Genomic DNA, 27768 nt, shown 5'->3' with positions numbered 1-27768 from the left:
CTTTGTCATCAATGGGTTGCCGGGCGAGACCATTTCGAGTGCCACTTGAAAACGATTTACACAATATTTGAGTTAGTTTTTAATGCATGAGGTGTTTTAAAAAACTTCTTTAATCGATTTACTAACATAAACCGGGAAATGTATCGAAAAAAAAGAGTATTAGAGGCGTTCGATGTTAAGCCCTTTTGGTATTAATGAGCCGTAGCCACTTCAGCTGACTGCGTCGTACGCAAGGCTACTCCAACTAACTAGTAGTAGCCGGGCGTTCGAGGGAGGTGGTCGGCCGTTCAGACGCGGAGTGATATGCGGATATGTTATTTAGGTGTAAAATGGTTTTGGAACGTTTGCCATAGGCGTGACGGCGTCTAGATTGTATTAGATCGTATCGATAAGTATTGCGGGATAGTGAGCGGCCGCGAGAGGCCGCGCCGTGAGTGTGTGTGCAGTGGGGGACGATCAGGTCGAGCCGAGGCTCAATAATGCTCAAATTCCTGACTCATAAGCTCCGAACGCATTCGTTGAATGAGGAGAACGTTACCGAGAAGGTGGGTGTCGGCGCGGCCCAGTCGGCTTTGCGCCGTGAAGGTCACACCGCCACCAGAAAATGGCCGCCTCGCTCGCGAGAACAAAGGAGAGAAACGACCGCCGGCTTCCACATCGGCCGAGTCGCTCTCCGTTGCTCTAATACAGCCGTCACACGACGGACTTATAGTCGGTTAACAATCGAATATATAGTAATGAGAGTCACAGTCAGTGGAGCGTTCGGTCCGATGAGTCGAGAGAGCGGTTTTTCTGTGGCGGTGTCAGCGATGGTGGACCGCGGATTGATGCAGAGTGCTGAGGGAATGCTTTCATTTGCAGGTGGAGGAGCGGGACTCCGGCACCGAGTCGGACGACGAGGCGGAGCGCGCCGACACCGGTGAGTGGTGAAACACCGCAGCCCTAGAGAGGACCGGTCGTGGTCGTAGACTGCGGCCGGACAGATTAGTCGTTTACACTTTAGTCTCTAGTTCGATATCGGCAAACGTATGTGATAGAAATCATTCGAAATCGTGTTCGGTCGTGAAAGGTTCCACATCAGTCATATCACTCCCCGCAGGGCGTAGAACATCACTATTCGAGTACATTCGTGTGAGCCGCGAGCTGACCTCCGTTAGCTGTAAGTAAATAAATCAAAATGTTGCTGAATATAATACAAACTGGGTTACGTAGTTTACAATTGTTATCGGCTTTACTATTATTGGATTCTTATTAGCATACCGGTCCAGTGGGCGAGCTAAACACTCACCAGCTGAAGGAGCCTATATGAAGTGATGTTCTACGTCACTGTGTTTTTGTGTATTGTTAATAATATTATTTTAGATTTTTTATCGTTCGCTTCGTGTGACCTTGGTGTGCGACCTTGAACTTATACAATATATTTGTCCATCCAGCGCTCGAGCTTACAATAATGCTAGTCAACTGTATATTATAGTAATAATAATATATTTGTTATGAATGCTCGCGTCTTGAATATCAAATGCTTCTGGAAGCTGTGTGTCTACAACAGTGAGGTGTCCCAAGCTTGTTTCGCTGACTTATTATTTGTTACTTCCATTATCCCTACTGTCCAAGTCTTCTGAGTTTTCTCTCCTGTACTGTCTGTCCTCGTGTATTCTGCACGTCAGGTACAGGTTTATTCCGTCCGGTGCATATTTTGGCTTATGATTATTTTTTCTATCGTTTCCATGTAATGCTTCACGTCAGTCAGTCATATAGGTCATCTTTACTTAAAATTTATATAACATAAAGAGGAAATATTTGCTTTTAAACATTATTTCTTTACCTCACCTGATGCTGCACGGTCTCCGACTGACGCCTGCATTACAAACTATATCCAGACCAGATCAGGCGTGTTGGCTAGCTGGCCAGCTCTTCGAGGTCATACGGTGCTGTGTGTGGGGTCCAGGGAGGTCTTATAAAGTTTTTTTAATAGATATATTCGTTGCTGAAGATAAATTAGCTTTATTTTTTGGTTCCTCCTGATCGTCAGACATGGAGAGACAACCATCTACAGCTGAGATATGGAGTTGAACCATATTTAGTATTATTCGACTGTAGCTAGTCTGTATCTGGAGGGCGGACAGAGGGTGACAACTGATGCTCATGACACTCCTTACAAACTAGCCGAGATTTTTGTTGTATTTAGTTAATTACGGGTTTCCTTCTGTTAGGAGTGCGTAGCTCTATCAAAGCTGTAATTGCAGTACAGCTGGTGCTTGTGTGAAGTGAATATATTGTGTTAGCAGTTCAAAACAGGACACCACATTATGTCGTCTTCGACATCATAGTATATTACACATTGTGTGTGAGTCTGTGTGTGTGTATTTGACTCTTAATAAGTTTTTTCTAATTGCTAGCTAATGACAGTTAAATAACATTGTTTTATATTAAATCTCCCTCGTTGCTAATAAGTTACTCTTCACTGCACATAGCCTGCACGCGTTTATATCGCTAGTACCTGTCTTTTCCTGTCCGTTCAGATGTGATCGATCGTCATTCAAGGCATGGTCCACTCATTCATACTATATGTCTATTATTTCAGTAACGTACTGGGCCATGTACTGGCGTTGTTTGGATATAAGCATTCTTACCTGACGTGTCATGTATTGTGAAGGTGTGTGTCTGTGTTAGTACAATCTTGTGACATTATCACATACGAGCTGACTGTCTCAGAGTAGAAGAAAATAAAAAATTGTTTAAAATTAAATATTCGATATTATAATGCAGTAAAAACAACAGGTTTATGTTTAACGTGGAGCCCTCGTCACCATACGTATGATGTATTCTATCGCTCGATAGGACACTGACGATTCTCAGGCGTTTAAAGTTCCGTGTGTTAGGACGAACGGGAATTCAGATATTGCTTATTAATACAATCTTGTCAAAACGCTTTTCGTCGAGGGTTAGAGCATTGTCTGGAGCTGGTTAATGAAGTAACCGGTCTCCTTGACAGTGCGTCGTGGTCTGAGGAGGGCCTGTCATTTAGAAGCGCTATTTGTAAGAAACTAGATCTTTAACTGTTCCCCCTTGTTAGCAATACATTCCTGCACAGTCTACACTCAGTGTATATTCTATTCGTCTGTGGGTCTGTTAGTATCCGTGCATTAAGAGAACACATTACCGTTATTTGTAACGAGCTCAGATTATAGAACTGAAATCGCCAGTCGGTCTGACGGCCGCCGTCACGGAATAATCACCTCGCGATTAGTTTATCACCAAAGTCAAAGTAAAGTCAAGGTCTAGGTCGAGCGGTATGAGCTCCTCCCTCCCCCGGACTCCCCCGACCTCCCCCGGCCTCTCGTGCCAGCTCACACTGCATCTGTCGCTGTATTGATCGTATGACAGCGATGTCTCCCGCAGTCGGAGGGTCTGCGAATCCGGTGCGCGGGCGCAGCGCCGATATATCTTGGTCTTTGGATATTTGAACGTTTATGTAAAATACTGCACCTCATTACTTCTATCCCTCTGTACGATTTGAAACGTGGCGGTACTAGAACTATTGAGAGAATTAGATTCAAAAATCAAATTCGATACGTGAAGAACATCACCTATTCCTATATGTATATATACATATACAGTCTGACTGTCGTCAATGCTATGTGTCATGTTCCTCGCGGGTAACTTCATCGACAAGTTCGTACATGTCTGTCTGTGTCCGGACGGATCCCGCCGACACTCGGCCATCAGTGAATGTCTTATATGTTAATATGAATACCACATTATGTTAAATATTTTGACTGAACCAATACATGCCAAGATCTTATCTGTATTATATTTTATTATGTTTGCTATGGTAGGTTTCGCTTACACCGTTGTCGTATGGTAGTTTTGATGACATTTTAATTTCGAATGTCGCTGTCCATTACGTTATAAAAAGATTTTTTATGATACTTTAAGATAAAGCCTCCTTGATGGTACATAGTTGTTCATCGTCATTCGCAACCTGTTGCTGTTCTTCTTGCTTATTGAAAAGACTATCGTCGCCTTGCACGTGCATGGGTAACATGAAGACGCACGTGCGGTCTACGATGGGATTTATATATATATATGTATGTATTATTAATTTTGTATTTAGAATACAACCATCCCTCGGACGAACTGTTAGAGTGAGAGACACCGTTTATTCTCAGGCTTAGGGTTTTTTTTAAATAAATGATGGCCAATTAGCATAGACACTGGAAACCTGGTACACTGGCCAGCGAGTTGGAGACCTTCAACTAATAAATACGCTCTTTCCTTGAAAGTTGAAGATCTGGCTTGGATCAAGATCGGCTGGGAGTGTATGTATGTGTAGTATGCGAAGTGCAGCGTGTTGTGTTGAAACGAAACCAATACTCCATATGATTGTGAACATGTGCTTCATATTTATAATAAAAACGGTCTCACTGAACCCATTCTAAGTCGTTAGTTCGAAAATTTTGTTCATTTTAATATTTTTTTTCAAACGTTGATGTGAAGACGTCGGCGCTGTGTAGAAGTGCTCCAGCATTAAATGATAGTCGGAAGATCTGACAACGTTCGTCATGTCGGTGTGTGTTTGTCCCGAAGGATTTCCAGAATATCGTTTGAGAGTATTGAGAGTTGAGAAACTTTTCGCTGATATATATCATGAGCTTTGTCTCTTGTGGATCTGAAAAGCTATTCTCGTTAGCGTTAACATACTGTTTCTTAATTTAACTCTTTTATCTTTATTAAATAAAAAGATAATATAATACTTTTAATGTTTCATATACTGTTCATAACTTTACCAAAATATTTTTTTTTTAAATAGACATGTTTTACTGAAGTTCGATCACATCTGCAACTCTTGTTTTATAGGGTTAGTTATTAATATGGGAGTCGGTGACGGCTATCACGATCACACTATGTGACATCTCAGCCGCCTCCTCACTCCTCACACCATTAACATAAACAAACATAATACATATACACTAAACGTATGGCTGAAGGATGAATTTCCTCAGGGACGGTCGGTTCACCGTCATGGCCTCAGATTTATCACTAGTATTATGTCATTGAATAATATTATTATAATCCTTGTTACATTTAACCTGTCAGTCGCCACCACCCTGGAGGCTGCTTGTATGTATCTTACACACCATCCAATCCAACACGATCCACTCGTGGTCAATTCCTTGATTGTTTTAAGAGACACATATAACACCAACTCTGCTAATGTTCGGCACCTTCATCTCTCCTCGACACTCCACTCCACTCTATTTATTTGCTAATGTCTGACCTTTCGTTATCTTTCCGGAGTATTCATCTTGATTTATAGCTAGGATTATATCATTTCGTGACGTCAAGAACGAGATTGAACCGTTCATAATATTTATTAAAGAGAGATCTCACACACGACCACCCTCCCTCTCCTCCTCCGGTACATCGCAGCTCCATATAGCAATACCCTGACGTTCATTGACCCAATTAGTTTTCACTTGAGGGTTTTATAGATGACTCGCTGACATTCAACGTTTGTATGATAGAGGAGTGTTCGATACAATGTATACGAGAGAGCCGGTTATAGAACCGACCCGCGGGGGAGATGGGGGATCACGGCCCGAGGACGTGAATTAAACGTCGCTACGAAACTGGATAAAATAATTAGATCCCGCTCCTCGGAGGATGGACGGGAGACTACAGCTCGGACCGGCACCAGGGGGAGTGGCTCCCTCGTGAATCATGACCAGTATAAAACTGATGTTCTGGCTCATTATATATTATTTTGACATTGAAATAATTCCAGTGACCAGAAACAATAGACACCCTGGAAAGAATACAATACAGGAAGTGTTCAACAAACACGATGTTGATTAAGTAGTAAGACAGTGTGAACAGTGAGCGGAGATGAGATTCGGAACCAGGAGCCGTTGGATTTTGGGAATTGGACCACATGATGACGAGAAGGAGCGGCCAGAGTCGACGCAATATGGGGACGTTATACTATTGTGTCGACGTAAAGTATGATCACAGTGATCTGTGTTTGTCCTCAAGATGTCGCCACCGTCGATTCGTTCGCGGCGTGACGACACACACTATACACAAACATCAAATGCGTCGTCGAACGAGCTATGTGAAAGTGTCGGCTAGTGTTTACACTAACATCGACACCGCGTTCCGGTTCATTACATGCTTAATCGTCCGGTCCGGTTGCTGTCCGGTTGCCGGTGGCCGTCTGGTCCGGTACGGCTAGTCCGATACATTCAACAAACGTTCAAACGACGCCGGTGTATATTATATGTATATACATTGTTATATAAACGTATTAACAGACCGCCGAGCGCCAAGTCGTTACATTCAATTATATCGAATATACCAAACATGTGCTGCCAATTTATACCAGATTACGATGCGGCGGCTAACAGCAGCGTCGCCGTTGTAGTACACACACGTCCTGAGTGTGTGTGAGTGTGCCACCTCCTCCCCTCTCCCCGCTCCCCTCGCCGTCAAACCTCGTCATAATGAACTGATCGAAGCGTAATGTAAATTGACCATTGATAACCACACCGAGCCTAACTCGGCCCGCTCCTACTGCCTGTTATTTTTTCCTCTTCCCGTCTCCATGGTTTCCGATGACAGCCAGCTTTTCCCTCGTATCGGCGAGAGACCGGTTCGTATCCTCATAAAGCAGAGAGTCCGCGGATCGCCGTAACTAATATTAAATACGACTAATTAATTCATTTTCTTACGGTCTCTGTTTGTAATTGTAAATCGTCCCGACCACGTTTATGGCCGCACATTAATTCTATTGCCGCAGTTTCCTGGAATATCGACGAGCCCATTCACATTCTGCGGCGAGCCGGCGAGGAATACACTTTTTGTGTCGGATACTGCATTATTAAGATATGTGTCGGAGTAAAAAACGTCCGAACGGACGAACAGCATCACTAACAATGGCTACGTGATTTCCGTCAACATTTCTCGTGTCTTGTTATTATAACTTATGTCATGACCGGTCCTCCTCGGACCTTGTTTTTATCTGCGAGTATTTTTTACGAGTCTCCGCGTCCCTCCCTAACCCTTCCTCCTCCGTGGCCCCACACCCGTCTCCTACCTCCTCCTCACTCCTCGTGCTCAGTACGACGACGACGCATGCGTTTTTTAAGAGACATTTTTCTGTTCGTTGAGCCTCAATTTCATTCAGTCAATTATTTTTAATAATTGTTTAAAAAAAAAGTAATTCAGATGATTTTTAAAATCGATACCTAGTTTAAATTTGTATCCGACACTATGCTAACGCTCTATCGTTCGCTTCATTTTTTTCATAATATGGTTTTAAACAAACTAATCACACTCTCCAGACACGTATACCCCAGCTCCGCGAGCTCATGTCCAAGGTCGTATACTATAACGTTTCGTATCCACAGTCATATATTCAGGTCCGTCGATATGAACAGCCTGTTGAGACTCGTCCAGGCAGAGGTCGGGCCGAGAGTACTCGTTGTGTGGTCACTTGCACGATGGACTTCTTTATAGACTATGGAAAAATAATATTTTGCATCGGGAAGGGATCAATGGTGTGTGGCTGTGTGGGGAGAGGTCGACGACCTGTCGCTCGTTCGTTATCAGTAATTGTTAACTGCACGTTGAAACGGTGTCATCTGAGATAGCCTGCACCACTGACGGTATTGTACAATGGTTATTCGTGATGTGATGAGGTCTGAGTCGCTCCAGGACCGAGCGGTAAGACGGAATCCCACTGAATAACGTCCTGAATGAATGATCCTTTAACAGACTCCCTATGGCGGATAGGGTTGAGAGAAGGGGCTTCTGGCCCTCGACACATAGATTTACATATCCATTGTAGCATCATTTGTCTATTTATGTATAGTGTCTAAAATCAGTATTAACTACTAATTTTAATAAAGGGTATCAATAGTTTCCAAAGGTTGTTTACAATTATAAATACATCTCGTATGATCAAAGGAAACAGTGTCACTGCTCATGCTCATTCAACGTATCGGTCATATGACGTTGGGTGTGCACCGTATGTAGGTTTGTTATATATAATTTAGAAATATTTCACGAAATCCTCGGCGAGAGTAACTCGCAACAAATGAGCATGAACTCTCGAGCGAAGTCACAGTTTATAGAGGAGGGAGCTGTGCGGACGGGGAGGAGAGGAGGGCGGGGGAGGGGGGAGTGCAGCGCGGACGCGGCCATTCACCCTCGCCGAAACCGGGTCGCTAAGGTTACCGCACGACACTGTCGTACCATTCGACGTATACCTAGTTTAAAGAGATTCATTAGAGCCGTGATCGACATATCCTGCAGCACATGACACTCCGCTCACAACAGGTCGCCTGTGGTCCTCGCGGGCGAGATATCTTTAGCGTCATATCGATTTATGACAACTAAAATAACCGCACCGATCGGCCGCTGTTCAGAGAAAGACACCGCTCCCACAGGTTGTAGGGTCCATTCAAAATATACGTCTGTGTGTGTGTGTGAGGCTGCGAGAGCGGGCGCCGGTAGCTCGGTACCAGAAGCTGACAATCTTTGCGTAGGAACGGTTACACGGGACTCGTCTACTTTGACCACTAGCCGACACCCCGACTTCGCCTTTGAAATGACTACAAAGTTTTCCTGTGTTCAATAATACACACGCGATTGCACACATTGTGTTTATATTTAATTGTATTTTATGACATTATGTTAAATGAAGATATTGTAATATTCTATTATAAAAACGAGCCAAGCGTCTTAATAATTAGACTCGGGAGTCAGGACCCAGAGGCCTGGCCGTGACGGGCGGGCGCTACCGGCCTCCGTCATGCTGTGTCTACAGTCACAGTCCAACACTTTGTTGTTGTATTCATTACTACATGTTCACGTGTGTCATGTTACCTCTGATTATAAAACTGTTATCTGATAACAGGAACGCTAATTATGAATCCATCCGTTCACTACACACAAGCCGCGTGTCGGTCGCTCAGCTAACTCACGGTCCGTCCTCCGCTGTGATCCAAGGTTCATCCTGAACGTAATGACTCCTACGCCTACAGTCGTTCTTCATCGGCACCGTACAGGTGTTCTTTGATCGTTTCTTTAATAGGCTATGTTAGTTCCCCCCCCCCCTCCCCTTTATCAGTGTTCTCGTACCGCTACATTCTTATCACTATTTATGTTTCCGTGATCTCTGATAAACGATTCATTTATATTAGAGAGCGAGCTTGCATACAATACTCAAATGTTTATATAATGTGTACCGTATGTTTGTTGCAGGTGAATACTGTGCCGACGTCATCATGAAGTGGAATGACGTCACAGACATCAGTAAGTCGAGGTGTTCCCTTTGAGATCCTCAGATCAGGAGCAGTAGATCCACACGGACACGGTCATAGGTCCACTTTATACAACGTCAAGAGAGACGTCTCCGCTTGTTGATGTATGAAACGTGTTCAATATATGTGTATATTGTTACCTCCCGCCCGAGAGGACCTCACTACCCGCTGGCTGTCTTTTTGACTAGTATTAATACATTGCGTTTGTCTCATGTCACTGTTGTCAAACACACGGGGTTCAGTCGGCCACTACTTAGTTGTCATTCATTATTATTTATTCTAGTACATATCTTTAATTGATTGAGTTAAATATGGAACATTTTGGCTCAGTTGTTACATGACACCGGTCTAGACATAAAGCGTCCTTTATATGGAGTTATTAGTAATAGTTACCGATTGGGGAGCGGATCAGAGGTGGCTTTTTTATAATTGAACCTTGATCATGAGTACACGCGGATTATTAAAGGGAAAATACGAAAACAGTTTATTAAACTAGAAAACAAAGAAGGATTTTCAGGGTCAGGGTCAAGGGGCAATGTTAAAACAGGCTCCTAAATAAGATTAATATTGTCGAGGAAATTTTTAATAGAATAAAAACTTAAGATGCATACCGGAGCTTTCAAATAAATGACATTCGTATGAGTTTGATGTCAGAGTTTGTATTACTATAGAGGCCGAGAAATAATTAATAGATTCAAAGCTAGTAGTGAAATAGATTCAAGACTAGAGCTGGCGAAGCTTATACTGATTGAGACGGAAGATACCCTCGTCATCGATTTGATGACTTGACGAAGGAGACTTCACTGCCCACTGGTGAAGCGAGGGTCGTGGCATTGTATAGATAGGAATTATTGAGACATGATTTTTTTGGCTCGGACTTGTAGTTTGGGATGAGGAAGAAGTCATTTGGCTCACGAGTTAGGAAGCCGACGGCCAGTCGGCACTCTTACAGCAATGAAAAGCAACACACATACATCGAATATATGTAACTGTGAAGGTCTGTGGTCCACATCAGTCTAAAAGCTCGGTGTGGAGTATGGACGCAATACAATACTTTAAACATTTAAAGTTTTCTATATATTGGATAAGCGCGGCGAAATCTCAAGATGTGAACAGTAATCGGCTCAGAGTGCTAAATCTGTTTTAAGCCTTCGAGCCTTGTACGTGTTCTGGGTCGCAGGTCATTTTTACGTACCTCTATATAACCTATACCTGTACCTCTCGCTGTAGCCGTACTTGTAGGTATTTAGTTTTTGTAGCTACGTTCTCTGTTGACATTTAACATTATACAATGAGGATTAAACAAAAAATAGTGTAACGTTTACCTATCTGTGCGTGACGGTCGGCGGCCATTTTGCAAGCGCCGAATTTATGGTTACATCATTGTGCAAAAAATCGTGTGCGCATTCAACACGAGGAGTGCGCGGCGGAAGAGGGCGGTGTGGGGGGGGTCGAGGTACGCTTGAACGACCTTGGCCTTGCTCGAACCGAAGCCAAGGCGAGCTGAACGTCACGCCGCAATTATACATGCGCCCACCAGTCTACTCAGCTCGCCCGCGTTCTGTTGTTATAGTACGGCGTGGAGGAAAAATACGTCCAACACCGACACCACACGGCCACGGAACATGAGGCCGAAGATGGGTCACACGGCACCGAAGAAGAAGAGTGACCGACGGACAACTCTGATACGGAACAGAACTAAGAAACATATAATACATCATCATAGCGTTGTTTGGACTACTCATTCGGAACATGTACCAGAGTCAACATACATCTAATATCCAGTACTAGGACTGACGGTGACCAGCACATCTTCAGCACTATGGATAAAATACAGACCGCCACTGGAGCGATGTTGTGGCTAAGTTCATACTCCCTGCGAGGTCTCCATGACTTCTCATTTCAAAATAATCATTCAATACGATCTATTATAATAAAGTATGTACAGAGCGACGCGTGGACCGCCATGTTTAGATGACGTGTTTCAAATCCACTTTAATTAATATCCGATGTCCGCAGTCGGTGGAAGCGCTGGAAGCCGCTACAAAGTACTAAGAATTTCATTCGACACGATATTTCATAAAATATTTTACATGTATGATCCTAATATGTTTCACAGAGTCACAGTACGGTAACTTACCCAAACCCACATGTATACAGACTCATTTATTTCTTATACTCTACACTAAGTAAACATATTTCTAGACATGTTTTCCTAAGAGCATTCCTATTGCAGTTTGTGGGATGATTTATTTGAACGCATCGGACCTTGAGGCGGCTCACTATCGGTACGAATGAAGTGCGATGTGTCGAGATGAGGGAGAAAGGACATCTCGCTGGCCGTCAACGAGGAGTCGTGTTCCAGAAAACGTTTCGTTCGGGTACGCGCTGAGCGTCCATCGATCGAGCCGTGTGTATTATAATGTACGTCGGAAAGCTTTCAGCAAACTTTAAGAAAACCAAAGTAGTTTGTATTTAACTATTCAAGTTTGACACTCGGGTTCATATAACGAGAGATGGTTCATCGTGTCATTTGAATGTTGAACATTTCATGCGGTTGAAACTAAGCTGTTAAAACAAAAAATCGGAATTATAATAATTTGTTGATAAAATTATCATTTGAGTTTGGTGATCTTCACCAGAAGCGGAACAGTCTTACTGTAGGGATGTCGAGCAGCAGGAAAATGTCCGTGAACAGGCACACCTCAACACGAACACCACCCTACCACCCTCGCTCTCTGATTGGAACCTTCCACCGCTCTTTGGCCGACTCCAAAAGTAGCGTTTGATTGACAATTGTATTTTGTTGGACCGTAGATATATTGGTGAATGTACGTTTTTGTGTCTTAACTGGTTTTTACGTGACGTGTTCATAGATATATCCGAGGTTAATCAGAGGCTTCTTCATTACACGATTTATAGGAAAAAAAAACAGGAATTATTCCGACATGAGGATCCTTTTCTGTGTATAATATGTTATAGCTTTGCTAAATTACAATACAGACAGCACTCAATAAAGAGAGCTTAATGAATATTATAAGTTATTACTGAACGTTAGAGTCACAGGCGAGCGACACCTGCAGAGATGTCGATTTCTTAGAAGAATACTGCATCGGCGAGGGCGACGTGAAATCAGGTTTAATTTAAACAGATTACACTTAGTTCCTGGAACTGATTCTGTCTTCGGCGCCTCCAGCGACTACGGAATAAAATTGAATTATGCTGTGAAAAAATATTTCAAGATGGTCCAGTTATAAGCACAGAAGAGAGTGTTCCACAGTAGGAGACGGTCTCTGAAACGCATCTCGTTTCAGTGCTGGATGAGAGTGCTTTTGATTCTACACTTTAAATTTTCAATTTAAGAATACGTTGGCAAGAGTCATGGATCTGAAAATAAAACCGGTTCACTAACGTTTTTAAATGTTTTATATGAAACGTCTTTGGTCGAGACTCTTTATCGAGTAAGACGTGTTAGGCTCACAGAAGCAGACCTAGTAAAGTCTCGACGAAGAACACTACATACAGTTCGTAAAATAATACCGCTCCACTCACTTCTGTGAGACGTCGAGATGAACATTCCATTGAACGCCGTGCGAGAACGGACAGGGGGAGAGGAGGGACGAGGAGTTGGGATGACCTCACGGAAGAACTGTATTGATACCACAGAAAGTGTACCGACTGCTGAGTCCCTGAAAGTGTACTGCAGCGGTAGGAACATATGTATCACCATATAAACCTAAATCACCTTGCACAAGCCACCCCCTCCCCCCTCCCGCGACGTAACAACAACAATTTGTATATTGTTTGAATAATTTGCTTTTTTTTGTACGATGTATGAAGTCTCTTCCCCCATTCCTAACCGGCAGCGATGTGACTAGCGGACTGGTCGCGTCTGTTGAAGCACGACCACGTTGAACAGATCATATTGAATATATTTGATGTGTGTCAGCGATGCTATAGGTCCGGGTTTGGGGTGTGGGGGTGTAGGGGGTGTGCGGCGAGGCCTGTCTAGTAGTCGTCGATACATTACGTAATGTACAGTCGAGTGTATCTGTTGTGCCGGAGTGCGCTGTGAGAGCGCCGCGCTGTCTGCATCCTCTCCGTCCTTAGCGTCACAAGTTCAAGACCACCCTCCTTCACCCCCTCACTCCGCTCACCCCGTCCGGAGGGTGTGTCTCTAACGCTCATGTATCGGTATGCTTTCGGGTCATAATGGCTTAACAGGCCGATGCTGTTCTCGGTCTCATTACGTCAGGTTACGTTGCTCCAATAATAATTCATGGGTTTAGTTATATTTAATCAATTAATTCTAATAAGTAATCAATTGAGTCGACTTTAAATAAGCGTCAACATTTCCCTTTCGACACAATTTGATCGTTAACATTAAACTGTCAGCTAATAGTCATTCGATGCTTCATAGTGACAGCGAGAGAGTGTGTACAACATTTTATATACATTTGATTGAGCGTCCGTCGAACCCGGAGAGCGAGGTTCTTTTCATCAATAGTAATTAATATTGTTGCTGTTTGTATGTGGTAGGTATGAGCGGCGAGTCGTGTGCGCCGCGCCCGCCCGCCCCGGAACCCGACCAGCTGTACGACCACCACTCCTCGGAGGAGGAACTCGAGGTGACATACGCACACACACATACACCCACACACACACACACGCACACACATACACATTCACATATCACTTAAGTATTGAAACATTCGTATGAACCTTTATAACACCCGAGAGCTTTTTCTATACAGAGGGTCTGTTAACAGTTTGAAACGCCATGTAATGTGTAGACTGTAAAGCGCAGAGTGCTCTGAGGAGACGGAACTCACAGGGCATTGATGTCCGAGGACGTCTTAGTCGAGTGGACTGTTGACGACTAATGTCTTATCTATAGTGGTCTACAGTCTCAGGATAAGATTCTATAATGTAGTTCATAAAGAACATATCGCTGTTTGAAATACATAGATCTATAGATCTGTTTGATCACAAACCATGACTGAACGGTGGAAGCAGCCGACTATCTGGAAACGATTCATGAACCATTGCTTTCTGAGGGTTTGAGTGTCAGTACCATCAACAACTTTACTTGTTACTGCTGAACATACAGTACGAAAACAAGCCATCCTCCTCCGAGTCCGTCGTTAGATCCTTTAATCCACGAATATATTGATGTATTTCTCGATACTTATTGTCTACACCGTTTTGATACTGCAGCAGGTTCACCCTATTCCTTCTATAGATATTTTCATCCACAAATCAAAAGTTGTCATGGTTTGTTCTCCCTCCGCTGACATCGATCAGAATGTTTTCAATAATCCAACAATAATTGTTGTCAATAGGGGCGCCACTTTCCAAAAATCCCGAACTGATGTGACCACTTCTGTAACTGAGTGATAATAAGCCTAGAATAACCTACTCTGAGTAGTGAATACCAATACACCTGAAACTGTAAACCGTCATGTAGCCCATCAATATTGATAGTCGAGGGGCCGGGAGCCGCTAAGACAATCGGTTTCCACTGAGAATTGCTGACGCGGTAATTGCCACCACGCCCCCCCCCCCTCACCCCACATCTCGAAACCTGAATAAATTTGCGTTTGTGCATCTACCAAGTGAAATTGGCAAAATCGACTAGCTTAATGAAGGCCAGCGGTCTGCTCGGTTCCCCTTCCAAGCTACGTTCTTATTCATTATCCGATCTTGTTCCATATTATATAATAAATATAATGTTGAAACTCTTCATATAAGTGTGTCGGCTACTTGCGACTATCAATTGTCAGTCCGCTTACCTGGATAGCTGCATATGTATATGGTGAGCTTCTCACACGCCGCATTCATTCTCACCGATGCACCGCAACTAAATTACAACACCCCGCGTCCCTGGCCACCACCTCCATCCCGTCCCCCACCTTCACCTCAAGGGAACTATTCGCCAAAGTTGACATCCGTACTATACACTTCCTGCACGACGGAGACAATTGAAAAAGGGTTGCGACGGCAGCAGTCAACTCACGGAAACTACCGAACTAAACTCCTCTTCTTTGAACTGATGTTGCCGGGGGGAGCGAATACTCACAATACTCACCGATGTCAGCCGGGGGTCGATATTCTGAGATTATACAAAAATAAACAACTTTAAGGTTTCTTTTTTATGTAATTGTCCCAATTCTGATAATGAAAATAACGTTAAGGTATTTGATAGCGTCACAGTTTTTAATAAAATTATAGATGTGACGTAAATATGTCAAAATATATTCAGGTTTCTGTCGAAGGGGCGTCTAGTGAAAACTTACTAAGTATTCCCATCACTTTGATGTACAATATGAGTGTAGTACACAGTGCCACCCTGAGACCGGCGCTGGACCTCGGGAACCTTTTCCAAGTAGTATTGTATCATCTCATTACGAACTCACTATCACTCCTCTGTGTGTTCTAACTTTAATGTTACATCTTTCCTCATTCAGTTCATACGTGTGTGTTTAATATTTACATACATTATGAATGTCTGTACATTACTCTATCCTGTACACATCGAAAAATGTATATGAACATCTGAACAACAGATATGGTTGAGGCGGTGGTTATCACCATCAAGCTCGAGCCTTCACCAGCAGAACCTGTTCGTCCGCCGTCAAGTCAGTGTGTGTTACTGTACAGTATCTCTCTCGTTGTTCGTCCCCAGCACGTCTCATGTTTTTATTTCGTTTCCTTCCTTCTGAACGGTTCGCTGCAAGTTTTTCCTTTTTCGTCTGTCGCTCACATAACGTTCGCTTAACTCGCGCTCGGCTGGAAATTATGCAATCTTTTGTTTGTGCTATTTTTTAATTGTAAGAAGTAAACGGACAATAGGTTCCTCAGGATGAGGGAGGCGGTGTATCCTCCGCTATGAATGCGGTGCCTCGCCCCCCCCCCCTCCTCTGGTCCCCAACCCCCGTCCGCCTCACACGCGCTGCGTGCGTCCATTACTTGAAGCGAGTTCATTCATGGCACTCCTCCCTCATTACTTCTCTTCTCTTACGAGTGCGCCCGTCCGCGACACAAAATATTTAATTTTTTTATTAGAACCAACAGCTTATTTTACAATATGGACGTATAACAATTTGTCAAAACCGTTCTCCTTTTATTTTGGCATGGCGCATACATCACGCATATTTTATATAATATGTACGTTTCTCCTAAACGTCCTTCTATTAGTCCACATTTATTTAAGTATAAGAACGGCCTTCGGAGATTCCGATCAGTTTGTTTAAAGCGACACGTTTTGATGTTAAGTCATCGCATGTATATAACCGGCGGCGAGGGTATGCTTGGATAATTTTTAGCTAACAATAGGTAAAATTTGCAGTCGGATTAGTGTAGTCGGATGATCTCTTTGTGTGCCACTGAACCGTGAAATTCGTCCGAGACGTCCCACCCCCTCCCCCTCTTCCTTCCCTCCCGGCGCCCTGTCCGTCTCCGCGTCCGTACGAGGCATGTATTCTTGTTAGATAAATACTTATTTGTCGACTTTGATATCAGACAATTTTGTAATTTTAACTTAATAAGAAAGGCCACAAAACAAAAGGCGAATGTAATGCGGCACGGCCATAGCAATCTTCTCTTAATAACGAGTCTTAACTTATCTTAACCATTTAACAACAGTATGATGGTTAAATGTGTTACTCTTTGACCATCCGGCGCGGTTGATTGGTAGTAATATTCATTAGAGACCAATATAACGAGTCACAGAACGAGCTATCTAAATATTACTTTTTATGCTCGTTCCAACTGGCACTGTGACTCCTTACCGTCTCCCTGGTGGTGGGCGCTTTTTCGTGTTCGTTCTCATCCATAATGAATGAGAAGCTGGCCGCGATCCTTCTCAGATTCTTTTTAGGTTTTTCTTTTTTTTTTTGTTTGTAAGGAAGGGGCGGACTACTCCCGGCATAATTCAGCCGTGTTATGACGATATGCCTTGTTGAAGGACAATTGCGAGTCCTGCAATTACGTACTGAAATAGTCATAGAAGTCGGACGTCTTTAACAATTTTATACACTCCCACCATCCACTGCGGCCAACCTTTTTTTCCCTGAACTTATCATCTTGAGGTCGTGGTGTCGTTCGAAGGTCCACTTATTGCGCTGATCTGATTATACGATTTAAAAAACTTGTTTGATTAACTTCTCTAAATAAATTTTTTTTAGTACTAAAGATGTTTAATAGTCTAGACAGCCCGGACCCTTACTCGTAACATCAAATTATACTACACAATATGTCTCCATTAAAAGCACGTTTGATACTCACTACAGTACTCTGACAAAAACTGAGAGGTGAACGGTGGTGCAGGTTATAAACGGCAGCACGGCGAGTGCTCCGGGAGCCGGAGCCGTGCCAGCAAGGGGCGAGGGCCGGCGGCGCGGGGCGTCGTCCCCGGCCCGCGCGGCGCCCGAGAAGCGGCGCTGGCCCGCACAGCCCTACCATGACGACGAGCTGGCGGCCCGCGCGCCCTCTTCCGACGACGACGACACTAAGGTGATCATGACGGGTCGCCACAGCCCGGACTAATATGTATGACTTACCAGCAGTTTCCTCAACTATGCTGCGCCGGTCATTTTCCAGGTGGAGACGCCGGTCCGTTTCCGTACGTCGCCCCCGCTGGAGGCGCTGAAGCCCCGGCGTGCTCTGGGTGGAGGCGGCGAGTCATGCGGGTGCGCGCGCGCCCCTTCATCCCCGCGCCGTCGCCGTCTGCCGCTACCACCGCCCAGACGACACAGACCCGCACTGGACTTTGATAAGATGCAGCAGGTGACCACCGATACCACGAAATCACGTCGCGCCACTCACACGACGTACACTGACGTGCACACACTATCGCTTACGTTCACACACTGCCTCTTGACGTACAAACACAGTGCATTTTTACGTACAAACACAGTACATCTATACGTACAAACACAGTATATCTATACGTAGAAATACAGTGCATCTATACGTAAAAACACAGTACATCTATACGTAGAAATACAGTGCATCTATACGTACAAACACAGTACATCTATACGTAGAAATACAGTGCATCTATACGTAAAAACATAGTACATCTATACGTAGAAATACAGTGCATCTATACGTAAAAACACAGTACATCTATACGTAGAAATCCAGTGCATCTATACGTGCAAACACAGTACATCTATACGTAAAAACACAGTACATCTATACGTAGAAATACAGTGCATCTATACGTAGAAATACAGTGCATCTATACGTAAAAACACAGTACATCTATACGTAGAAATACAGTGCATCTATACGTGCAAACACAGTACATCTATATGTAGAAATACAGTGCATCTATACGTACAAACACAATACATCTATACGTACAAACACAGTACATCTATACGTACAAACACAGTGCATCTATACGTACAAATACAATACATCTATACGTACAAACACAGTAAATCTATACGCAGAAAAAAGTGCATCTATACGTACAAACACAGTACATTTATACGTACAAACACAGTGCATCTATACGTACAAATACAATACATCTATACGTACAAACATAGTACATCTATACGCAGAAAAAAGTGCATCTATACTTACAAACACAGTACATCTATACGTACAAACACAGTTCATCTATACGTACAAACACAGTACATCTATACGTACAAACACAGTACATCTATACGTAGAAATACAGTGAATCTATACGTAAAAACACAGTACATCTATACGTAGAAATACAGTGCATCTATACGTGCAAACACAGTACATCTATATGTAGAAATACAGTGCATCTATACGTACAAACACAATACATCTATACGTACAAACACAGTACATCTATACGTACAAACACAGTGCATCTATACGTACAAATACAATACATCTATACGTACAAACACAGTAAATCTATACGCAGAAAAAAGTGCATCTATACGTACAAACACAGTACATTTATACGTACAAACACAGTACATTTATACGTACAAACACAGTGCATCTATACGTACAAATACAATACATCTATACGTACAAACATAGTACATCTATACGCAGAAAAAAGTGCATCTATACGTACAAACACAGTACATCTATACGTACAAACATAGTACATCTATACGTACAAACACAGTACATCTATACGTACAAACATAGTACATCTATACGTACAAACACAGTGCATCTATACGTACAAATACAATACATCTATACGTGCAAACACAGTACATCTATACGTACAAACATAGTACATCTATACGTACAATTACAATACATCTATACGTACAAATACAGTGCATCCATACGTACAAACACACTGATTCTGTACCTACACTCATTGCCACTTTACGTTCACACACTCTTAGTACCCTTCACTTCCGAGCCCTCTCATGAGCCCTGTCGTGTCCGCAGCTGAAGGTGGGCGGCGGCGGGGCGCGGTCGTGGCGCGCAGTGGGCGGCGGCGCGCGCGGAGGAGAGCTGTCCGTGTTCTGCTGGTGAGGGTCCGCCGGTCTTCGAGTTCCTTTATTGCACTCAAATAATGATCAAAGTACAAACTAATACTATACACTGGAGCGAGCGAGTCGCGCCGCCCGGGCCGACGGAACGTAGTTTTTGGAAATATTTACTCCTTTTGAATACCGTTTTATCGATCGCCGCTCGCCGTGGGCGGACCTGGACCTGGAGCTGGACCCGGAGCTGCAGCGGGAGACGACCCACACCATGATCTCTGTCAGTTTATCATTTTTACTGTGAATGTCAATTGAGACGCTCGACGTTCGTGCATGTTATATATCGGTTGTACCTAGTTATTAATTATGTTAGTAGTTTATTTAGCGGGCTGATCGATATTCTGTTGATGTTGTTGTGTTACAAACGAAAATAAGATACGATAAAAATGTGGTGCGAGTGTGGATACAGTGGATCTAACGATAGAGACATTAACTAATTTTCAAATCGATACGATGGAAGTACTAAGACTTTTTTTAAAAATCGCTTGGATAAAGATCGTATGTACATAGCGGTAAGTTACGTAGGGTTTAAGTGCAGTCTTAGATGTAGTAGGTATAACAAATTGTATGGCGAGTGAGCTCCTTCGTCGCGAGCGGTGGGGCTCGTGTGCTGCGGGGGCGGGCGGCGGTGGGCGGTGGTAGCCGGTCTCCGCTCCATCCACAGTCCATACATATCACGCAGGCCGACCGCCGCCCGCCCCCACCCTCCACTTACTATATTATTTATATTATGTTTTTATATACTGAATTAACAAGCGTAATAAAGAGTGAGCAAACGGCACATCCTCACCGTTGTTTTATTACTACCCCTCCCCCCACCACCCCTCCCGGCGTCTCCTGCGGGCTGTAAGGTCCCCAATGAAACAGCCGTCCTTGTCCTCGAGAGATTTATTTATTTCAAAATGTTACAATATAAAACTAAATACCTATCAGTCTAAACTCATCGACCTGAAGTCGGAGAATGCATTTATATAAATCCTTACCACAAGTTCACATTCCGCGAGGAAATATTAAAGGCAATGTATTAAAAGAACGTTTGGAGTCGGGATCATCACAAGAGCGACAGAGAACAAAAGCGACCGCATGTAACAAAAAGTATCTGAATACTAAACGTACCGATGCGATGGCTTACGTTTAGTCTCGTGACGCGCCTACTCCTTTCTGGTGACGGAGAAGTATTTGAGTAACGTTCTAGTCCTGGGGGTCGGCCGGGGAGTCTTGTCGGTGAGCGAGTTCCTCCGCGGCGGTGCGTCCTTGGGGCTGGGCGGTGCGGCGACCTTGTCGTGATTCTCCTTGCCCCTTCTCTCCCTAACTATCCTGGTCAGCCAGTCCGTGGTCTCGGCCTTCTTCTTCCCCGGAGACATGAGGCGGAGGTGCGGCGCCTCTCCGTCCATCACGAAGTCGGGTAAGTTTTTGGTGGGAGTCGAGAAACTGACGATTCTGAGTTTGTGAGGTGAATCCTTGCTGGGAGTCTTCAACAACACCTGGGGAGGAGACGCAGAGTTGGGACTCTTCGGGGAGAGAGTCTTACAAGTTCTCTTGTCGTAGTTTTTAGTCGGTGTCATGAAGGACGAACCCGCCTTAGGGGAGAAGTATGCCCAGTCCGCGGGCGGCGCTTCGGACTCTGCACGTTCCTTCTTGGAAGGCGGACCATCCTCGCCACACTCCGCCCGCCTCTTCAGGTCCACGGTTCGCGGTTCTTCGGTCCGCGGCCTCTTGCCGGCACCGTCTTCGTCTCGTTCCCGCGCAGCGCCCATGAGCTCGGCCAGACAGCGCTTGGACGCCTTGTGTCGAACGCGGTCCGCACCGGCCGAGCCGGGCGCCGCCGGGGCTCTCCTCAAAGATGCAGGCGTCCTCTCCAGCGCTCCCCACAGCGGCGCGTCCTGCTGGTCGCTGGGCGGTCGCTCGGCTCGGCCGGCGCAGTCGTCTCCGTCGTGGCGCTCCTCGCGGCCGACCCGCCAGATCATGTGGCGGGCGTCGTCGCTGCAGGTGACGAGCCGGCAGTCGGGCGCGCGCCCCCAGGCGGCGCAGGTCACCTCGGCGCGGTGGCCCGCAAGCCGCGCCACCGGCTGGGATCGACGTACGTTCCACACGTAGGCGTGCTTGTCGCTGGAGCCGCTCACGAGGTAGCGGCCGTCGGGAGAGAGACCCGTTTTGATGTAGAAGGTGCTGTTCTCGTGTCCGACGTAGCGTCGTTCCGGCAGCGCGTTGAACGTGGACACGTTGAAGCAGTAGATGACGTCGTCCATGCAGCTCGCGTACAGCCGCACGCCGGCCTCGTCTACGATCAAGTTCGTGTATCCGTTGCGCGCTGAGCTCCCGCAGTAGGGGATGGAGTGCATGGGTAGCGGCTCGCGTCGGTAGGCGCCGTAGCTCTTGCGGAGGTCCCAGACCTTAATATTGCCATCGCACTCGCCGCAGGAGACGAGCGTGCGGTCGTCGCGGAAAGCGAGGCCAGTGACGCTGGCGGCGCGCTCGGGACGAGGCCGGCGGTGGCGAGGGGACGGCGCGGCGTGCACGGCGGCCAGCACGTCGTCGGGTCGCAGCACGGCGGCGGCGGGGGCGGGGGCGGCTCGCACGTCCCAGAGCAGCACGCGTCCGTCCCGCGCCCCGGTTGCGAACACGCACGGCTCGCTCGGACGGAAGGCTGCCGTCTTAACGGAGCGAGTGTGACTCGCAAACACGAGCACGCGCCGCGGACCCGCCTCGCTCACATCCCATAAACAAGCGGTGTGGTCTCCTAAAGTTATATGAAAAACATTGATGAAGAATGGGTCTATAAACTCAGATTTGATGTAATGCATAGATGTGATGTCTCGCAAGTTTCGCTAGCAACAGATTAAGATTAACTTTTATGCAGATTAAGATGAGTTTCTTTGTACATTGAAAGAATATTACATTTAACATTTCCATTTAAGCCGTCTTGCAGCGGCCCTACATGATTAACATATATATACATTTTAATTTATCTTCATTTAAATTTTTGGCTATGTTAAGACAAGTCACTTTCCAATAGCTGGAAGCTTACTGCCTTACCTGAAACAGTAACAAAGTTCATGTGTTGTGGCCTCCACACCAGGTCAAACACTGCATTGTTATGACATTGGAACCCCTCCAATTTACTGGCAGCCTTTGGAGTACTTGTGTTCTGAAATTTATTTCAAAACATAGTCTTAATAAGCCATAATAATAATTTCTTCAAATTATGTCAACCTGTCAATGAAAAACACGATAAACAGTCGAGGACAGATACAGGTATTACAATAGTAATATGATTAAAAATATAGATTGAATTATAATATTTTGAATGTAATTTCCACTACAAAATAAACTGAATTGAAAAATAGTCCCCTATTGCTTTACTTTCTTAACTAACTAAGAGATCCATATTACTATAAATAGAAACATCAACTTTTTACGGAAAATTACTAGAATGATAGTTGTTATTATTGTTCTCAAACATTAAAAACAATATGTAATATTGATCTTCAACTAAGTTAAAAGGCAACCTGTATAGCGACTCGTCCATCCTCATTAGCAAGAGCAACAATGTGATCGTAGCCAGGAGCTTCAGAGAATCTGCACGCGAATATTGGAGGATCCTGTTCAAAAGTAGCTGGTAAAGACGCGCTCTGCAGCCCGTAGAATGATTCCTCACTATTCACTACTAATCTTCTCAAAACATTGTCATAATTAAAGCGAGAATCTAGAACATACGAAGAATTTTTAATGTAACTTCAAGATATCGGAACTTTTCAAACGACAACTAACACTTACAATTCCCCAATTGACGATCAATTATAATCTGAACATCATTCATTTTCCCAATGAAATAAAAGACATTACAGAATTATGAAAAACAATGTTTCTCAAAATTCGGCAGAAAACAATTTACCGCTTTTACCCGCAATTTTTTCGGTTGACATTTGACACTTGCTAGTCGAATCGTTTATAATTTAGCATAACTAAAATTCTATCAGGGATTACACAGTTCATTATATAATCACACGTTATCATAAAATAATATGCGAAATGGACTTTATTTTAATTAATATATTTAAGTATTTTTATAAAAACATTTTTATATCTATTGTCAAAAATAAGGAATGGAATTTTTTGTTATCTGTCACGCTTGCTTTGCTCTGAACACTAGTGTTGTAATAATGTTTCTTTCAATTATTTCTCGCTAGTCCAATATTAAATAGTTTTAAACGCGAAAGACTATTATTTGTTTAGTATTTGTACCTTTAACTTAATGAAAGGTATCTATCGCTAGGATAGCAAAAGTAAACATTTAGCTTGAAAACCTATTTGGGTCACATATTTACTCCGGTTTCTATAATTTAAAAAAACGTTCGTTTAAATTGTATTTATCACGATATTGGCGTGGTCATCTGTAAAAGAAAGAGCCTCAGTTGTTATTTCGTTCACAAAGGTAGTTATAAAAGTGAGTATCGTACTTGAGTTTAGTTTATGTATCTAGTGAATTGCATACGGCGTCACAGTGTACCGATCACTTGTAAAATTTGGTTACAGATCGGTCTAAAATGCAACACTTTAATATTTTATTACCAATTAGAATCTTAAAACTGAATTGAACCGATCCGAAACGAACGTTGCAGGTGCATGGAATGTGATGACAATGGACGAGAGCGTGTCCCCCCGGCGGCGAGTGGCAGCCGTGGGGTCCAGCGGGTGCGGGTCGTCGGCAGTAGGCGCGGCCTGCAGCTGGCTTACCCCGCTGCGACTTGTAGCGCTCGCGCTGGCCGCCCCTCGCGCGCTCTGGAGCCTGACACGTCCGCGGCTACCACCGCAACACCGGGACATCCCTTTATGAGCAACATGGATGAGATATCGTACTGGGTTTACACGAAACGAGCACCCTGCCTCTTCAACTACGATAATGTACTCAAGAAACAAGTGGAACAGGCACATTGTTCTAAAGCGACGCCGGTCAGTGGCCAGAGCATCATTGAAGAGGTGCCAGCATCTAACAAAAAAAAACGGAAGATAAAACTGATCGACGACGACTCAATTTTATCAGAAAAACCACAAAATGTATACTTTGAAACACCCCAGAATCAAAATCAAAAAACTGCACAAAGCAGTTGCAAGTCCGACACTATCGGCTCTAATATAGAGTTCAACATTAAGAAATCATCGGTACAGAATAAATCAAAGAGAATAAAATTACAAAAAAACAATCAGGCACACAAGAAAAACAAGGTGGTGACATCCACACCTAAAGTTACAAACCTGAGACGCAGCTTGAGGAAAGCCCAGCAACAGAACAGGAACGGGGAACTCAACAGCTCTTTTGATATATATAATGATAAAGAAGACGCAGAAGTACAGCTTCAGAACCAATCACAGAAACTAGATGAGGCCCATCACAACAAGAGTAAGACGACATTTCCCGAGCAGGATAAAGACACAACGGTGCAAAATGGACAGTATGAAGATTTGAGTGATGTGTCCGGGTTCACAGCAAATTACATACGATCCACTAAGATTCACTCTGCAAAGACTCCAAGAAAACCCAGGAATAGGAACAGTAGAAATATAGTAAAAAATAATAAAGTTACTGAAAGGGCAGATGAAAAAATTATTGTATGTGTAAATAAATCTGTCAACACGGGACTGGCCGAGACGAATCTATTGAACTGTAGCACAGACTCCTCACAGAACGTTATAAACCTAGTTAGTGTTAAAAATAACAGCAGGTCTTCTAAAGTTAACAAGAGCACATCTTTACTGAAGTTCATGGAATCAAAGTTAGACCACACCAAGGACAACATCTCAAACAACAAAGTTGATGATGTACCAAGTAAGACACAGTTGAACATGTCCTTCCAGTCCAAAAGCAGTGGGACATCGAGGTACCCCACGCGGTATAGAAACAACACTAAGACGTCAAACGTAGATAATAATCTTAAACATTCACCCAGACAAAGATTCAGCGAACGAATCAACAAGTTAGATGACGCCCACAGAAAGGAAAACTCCCAAGAGAGGATCACTACTCGGACGAGAAGTAGAAAGAAAGTGATTAACATGGATTGCAACCCCTCGGAGGTACTGGAGTTGAATCATACGAGGGATCAAAGCAGCTCTGGTGTGGCGATGAACGTAGCCAACACCTCACATGACAATATGAATCAAGGAAACACGTCCAGTTCGAGGTGTCTCCGAAGCAGAAGGTGCAAAGACAAAAGTGTTATCTATAAAGACTTTTTTAGTGATGGAAGTGACGGTAAAGTGGTAGAAGAAACAAACTGCCCACTAGTGAAAACGAGTCCCAGATGTCTCGGTCGGAGCAAGAAGTCCAGCGAGCGAAGAGCTCGCTCCCCGGGGAGGGACAGGTCCAGGAACAGAAGCGGCTTCACGGCGTGCTTCTCTGACAGCGGCAGTGACAATGAACCTTTGAAACAAAGGAAGTTCTTCTGTTAGCGTTTAACGAACATTATTATAATACTAGCTTTGAACAAATCAATATTGGAATTACATCTCGTAGCTGTTTTGGCATTTACTATTCTGTTGTAACTCAGTCAGTCCTCCAAGGTCGCTCGGCCGCGCTGGTGCATGTTGCATGAACATGTGAAGACGAGTCCCTGCGCGGCGTGAGCGGCGTGGTGTGGTGCGTGTCATGCGGTGGGAGGGAACGAGTATATTATGAATAAGCTTGCTTTCTTGTACGAAGCCGAGCTGAGCGCTCCAGGTGTGCGACTCACCTGTAATATGGAAATGTGTTATTAGGGAATAGGTCCTTTATTTATTTAGGAGTCCGAGGCGGCATGTATGACGTACGACGCACGAATCAAATTTGTGTGTGAGGTTTGTATTCTAAAGTGCCATTTGAAGGATTTGTTTTCCAGGACTAGGACTAGGACGTTGTTATGTGTTAGTTAAGATTTTAATTTAGAGTAACTATATCACACTCTATTTGTTTATTTTGTATTAAATTTTTGTGTAATAAATACATTTACCGTTTTAACAGGTGTACGTATGTCTATCATTGACCTTTTAAAGGCGCTTGTCGTATGAATCGCCAGTCTCGTTTCCGTAATCACTTCAAACATAAAGTTAGCCTTGTACAGCGGTAAAATCATACTAAGTTCGCTATAATAGTATTGGAAACTTACACTTCGCAGGATTCTGCAAAAAAGTAGGAATTTTTATCTCTAAACTATATTTTGTGGAACTGAGATGAGAGATGCTTAAAAAGCATCGATGCGCAGAATAACATTTTTACAAAACATCGTGTGTATCGTTTGGAGTGGAGCAACTTGATGCAAGCCATGACGCCTAGAACGTTATTAACATGTTACTTGCCTTGGAAAATTATATCAATGTAATATGAAAATACTCGTGTATTGTTAGTATGAGACGACAGAATTGGTTAGTTTACTGCCATCTCTCGTGTTTATAATGAACTAAATTGTACGATAGGCAAACTTGATCACTTTTCTTCTCAACAACAGATGGCGCTCCAAAATGATGAATAGTTCTTCTATCTAACGAAAGAGGGAACAAATATTGTTGACCGAAATAATTTTAAGTACATAGTAAAAAAACATAAGTACTTTAAACATCATATTTATTTGAATATTATAACTTTTTATGAGAAGTAACATGGTTCGAAGATTTCACGTGTTAAAAATTAGCAAAAATAACGTATAGGTACTTATATGATAATGGTTAAAAAATACTTTCGTCAGTGACCGGGATGGTACATTTTTATAGTGTTGTATTGTGTATACACAATCTATCCTTTGACTTGCACTCTCCTGTAGATACATGCTGTGTGTTATAGACCTAAAACTCAATCCTCTGTAAGTCAGTGGAATAGAGTGTTTTGGGTTCCTTTAACATAAAGTATGGTGTTATAAGATTGACAAGTGATGAGGTGGTTTTGTGAAAGTAGATTCACGTCG

The 27768-nt window shown here is 43.7% G+C and overlaps 3 protein-coding genes across 4 annotated transcripts; 2 read left to right on the top strand and 1 right to left on the bottom strand.

Annotated features, from left to right (window-relative positions):
• The first annotated feature begins 4 nt into the window (after positions 1 to 4).
• Positions 5 to 20623, top strand: LOC116768654 (uncharacterized). Of its 2 annotated transcripts, XM_032659430.2 has the most exons (7): positions 5 to 545; positions 862 to 919; positions 9268 to 9318; positions 13866 to 13954; positions 17655 to 17840; positions 17928 to 18113; positions 19737 to 20623. In XM_032659430.2, the coding sequence occupies exons 1-7, from the start codon at positions 480 to 482 to the stop codon at positions 19821 to 19823; spliced, it is 723 nt and encodes a 240-aa protein (XP_032515321.1). In that variant the 5' UTR covers positions 5 to 479; the 3' UTR covers positions 19824 to 20623. The 2 variants fall into 2 exon arrangements, with proteins under 2 accessions (XP_032515321.1, XP_061380075.1); XM_061524091.1 differs by lacking the exon at positions 9268 to 9318.
• Positions 20624 to 20707: 84 nt separating this feature from the next.
• LOC116768653 (protein lethal(2)denticleless) lies at positions 20708 to 23971 on the bottom strand. The gene is made up of 4 exons (XM_032659428.2): positions 23612 to 23971; positions 23344 to 23540; positions 22871 to 22982; positions 20708 to 22574 (listed from the first exon to the last, which is right to left on the bottom strand). The coding sequence occupies exons 1-4, from the start codon at positions 23652 to 23654 to the stop codon at positions 20986 to 20988; spliced, it is 1941 nt and encodes a 646-aa protein (XP_032515319.2). The 5' UTR covers positions 23655 to 23971; the 3' UTR covers positions 20708 to 20985.
• Positions 23972 to 24005: 34 nt separating this feature from the next.
• Positions 24006 to 26836, top strand: LOC116768531 (pre-mRNA-splicing factor CWC22 homolog). The gene is made up of 2 exons (XM_032659272.2): positions 24006 to 24281; positions 24457 to 26836. The coding sequence occupies exon 2, from the start codon at positions 24461 to 24463 to the stop codon at positions 26282 to 26284; it is 1824 nt and encodes a 607-aa protein (XP_032515163.2). The 5' UTR covers positions 24006 to 24281; positions 24457 to 24460; the 3' UTR covers positions 26285 to 26836.
• The last annotated feature ends 932 nt before the right edge of the window (positions 26837 to 27768 follow it).

Source organism: Danaus plexippus, chromosome 4 (genome assembly GCF_018135715.1).
Source record: "Danaus plexippus chromosome 4, MEX_DaPlex, whole genome shotgun sequence".
Classification (NCBI taxonomy): Eukaryota; Metazoa; Arthropoda; class Insecta; order Lepidoptera; family Nymphalidae; genus Danaus; species Danaus plexippus.
Note: the sequence above shows the minus strand (reverse complement) of the source record. Positions and strands in the feature narration are given on the sequence as shown.

Excerpts from the sequence above, each read along its gene's own strand:
- LOC116768654 (XM_032659430.2), top strand. The coding sequence starts at position 480 with ATGCTCAAATTCCTGACTCATAAGCTCCGAACGCATTCGTTGAATGAG. Across the intron at positions 546-861 it reads AGGAGAACGTTACCGAGAAG|GTGGAGGAGCGGGACTCCGG; the intron begins GTGGGTGTCGGC and ends TTTCATTTGCAG. Across the intron at positions 18,114-19,736 it reads ACTTTGATAAGATGCAGCAG|CTGAAGGTGGGCGGCGGCGG; the intron begins GTGACCACCGAT and ends TCGTGTCCGCAG.
- LOC116768653 (XM_032659428.2), bottom strand. The coding sequence starts at position 23,654 with ATGAATGATGTTCAGATTATAATTGATCGTCAATTGGGGAATT. Across the intron at positions 22,983-23,343 it reads ATGGACGAGTCGCTATACAG|AACACAAGTACTCCAAAGGC; the intron begins GTTGCCTTTTAA and ends AATAAATTTCAG. Across the intron at positions 22,575-22,870 it reads GAACTTTGTTACTGTTTCAG|GAGACCACACCGCTTGTTTA; the intron begins GTAAGGCAGTAA and ends ATATAACTTTAG.
- LOC116768531 (XM_032659272.2), top strand. The coding sequence starts at position 24,461 with ATGGAATGTGATGACAATGGACGAGAGCGTGTCCCCCCGGCGGCGAGT.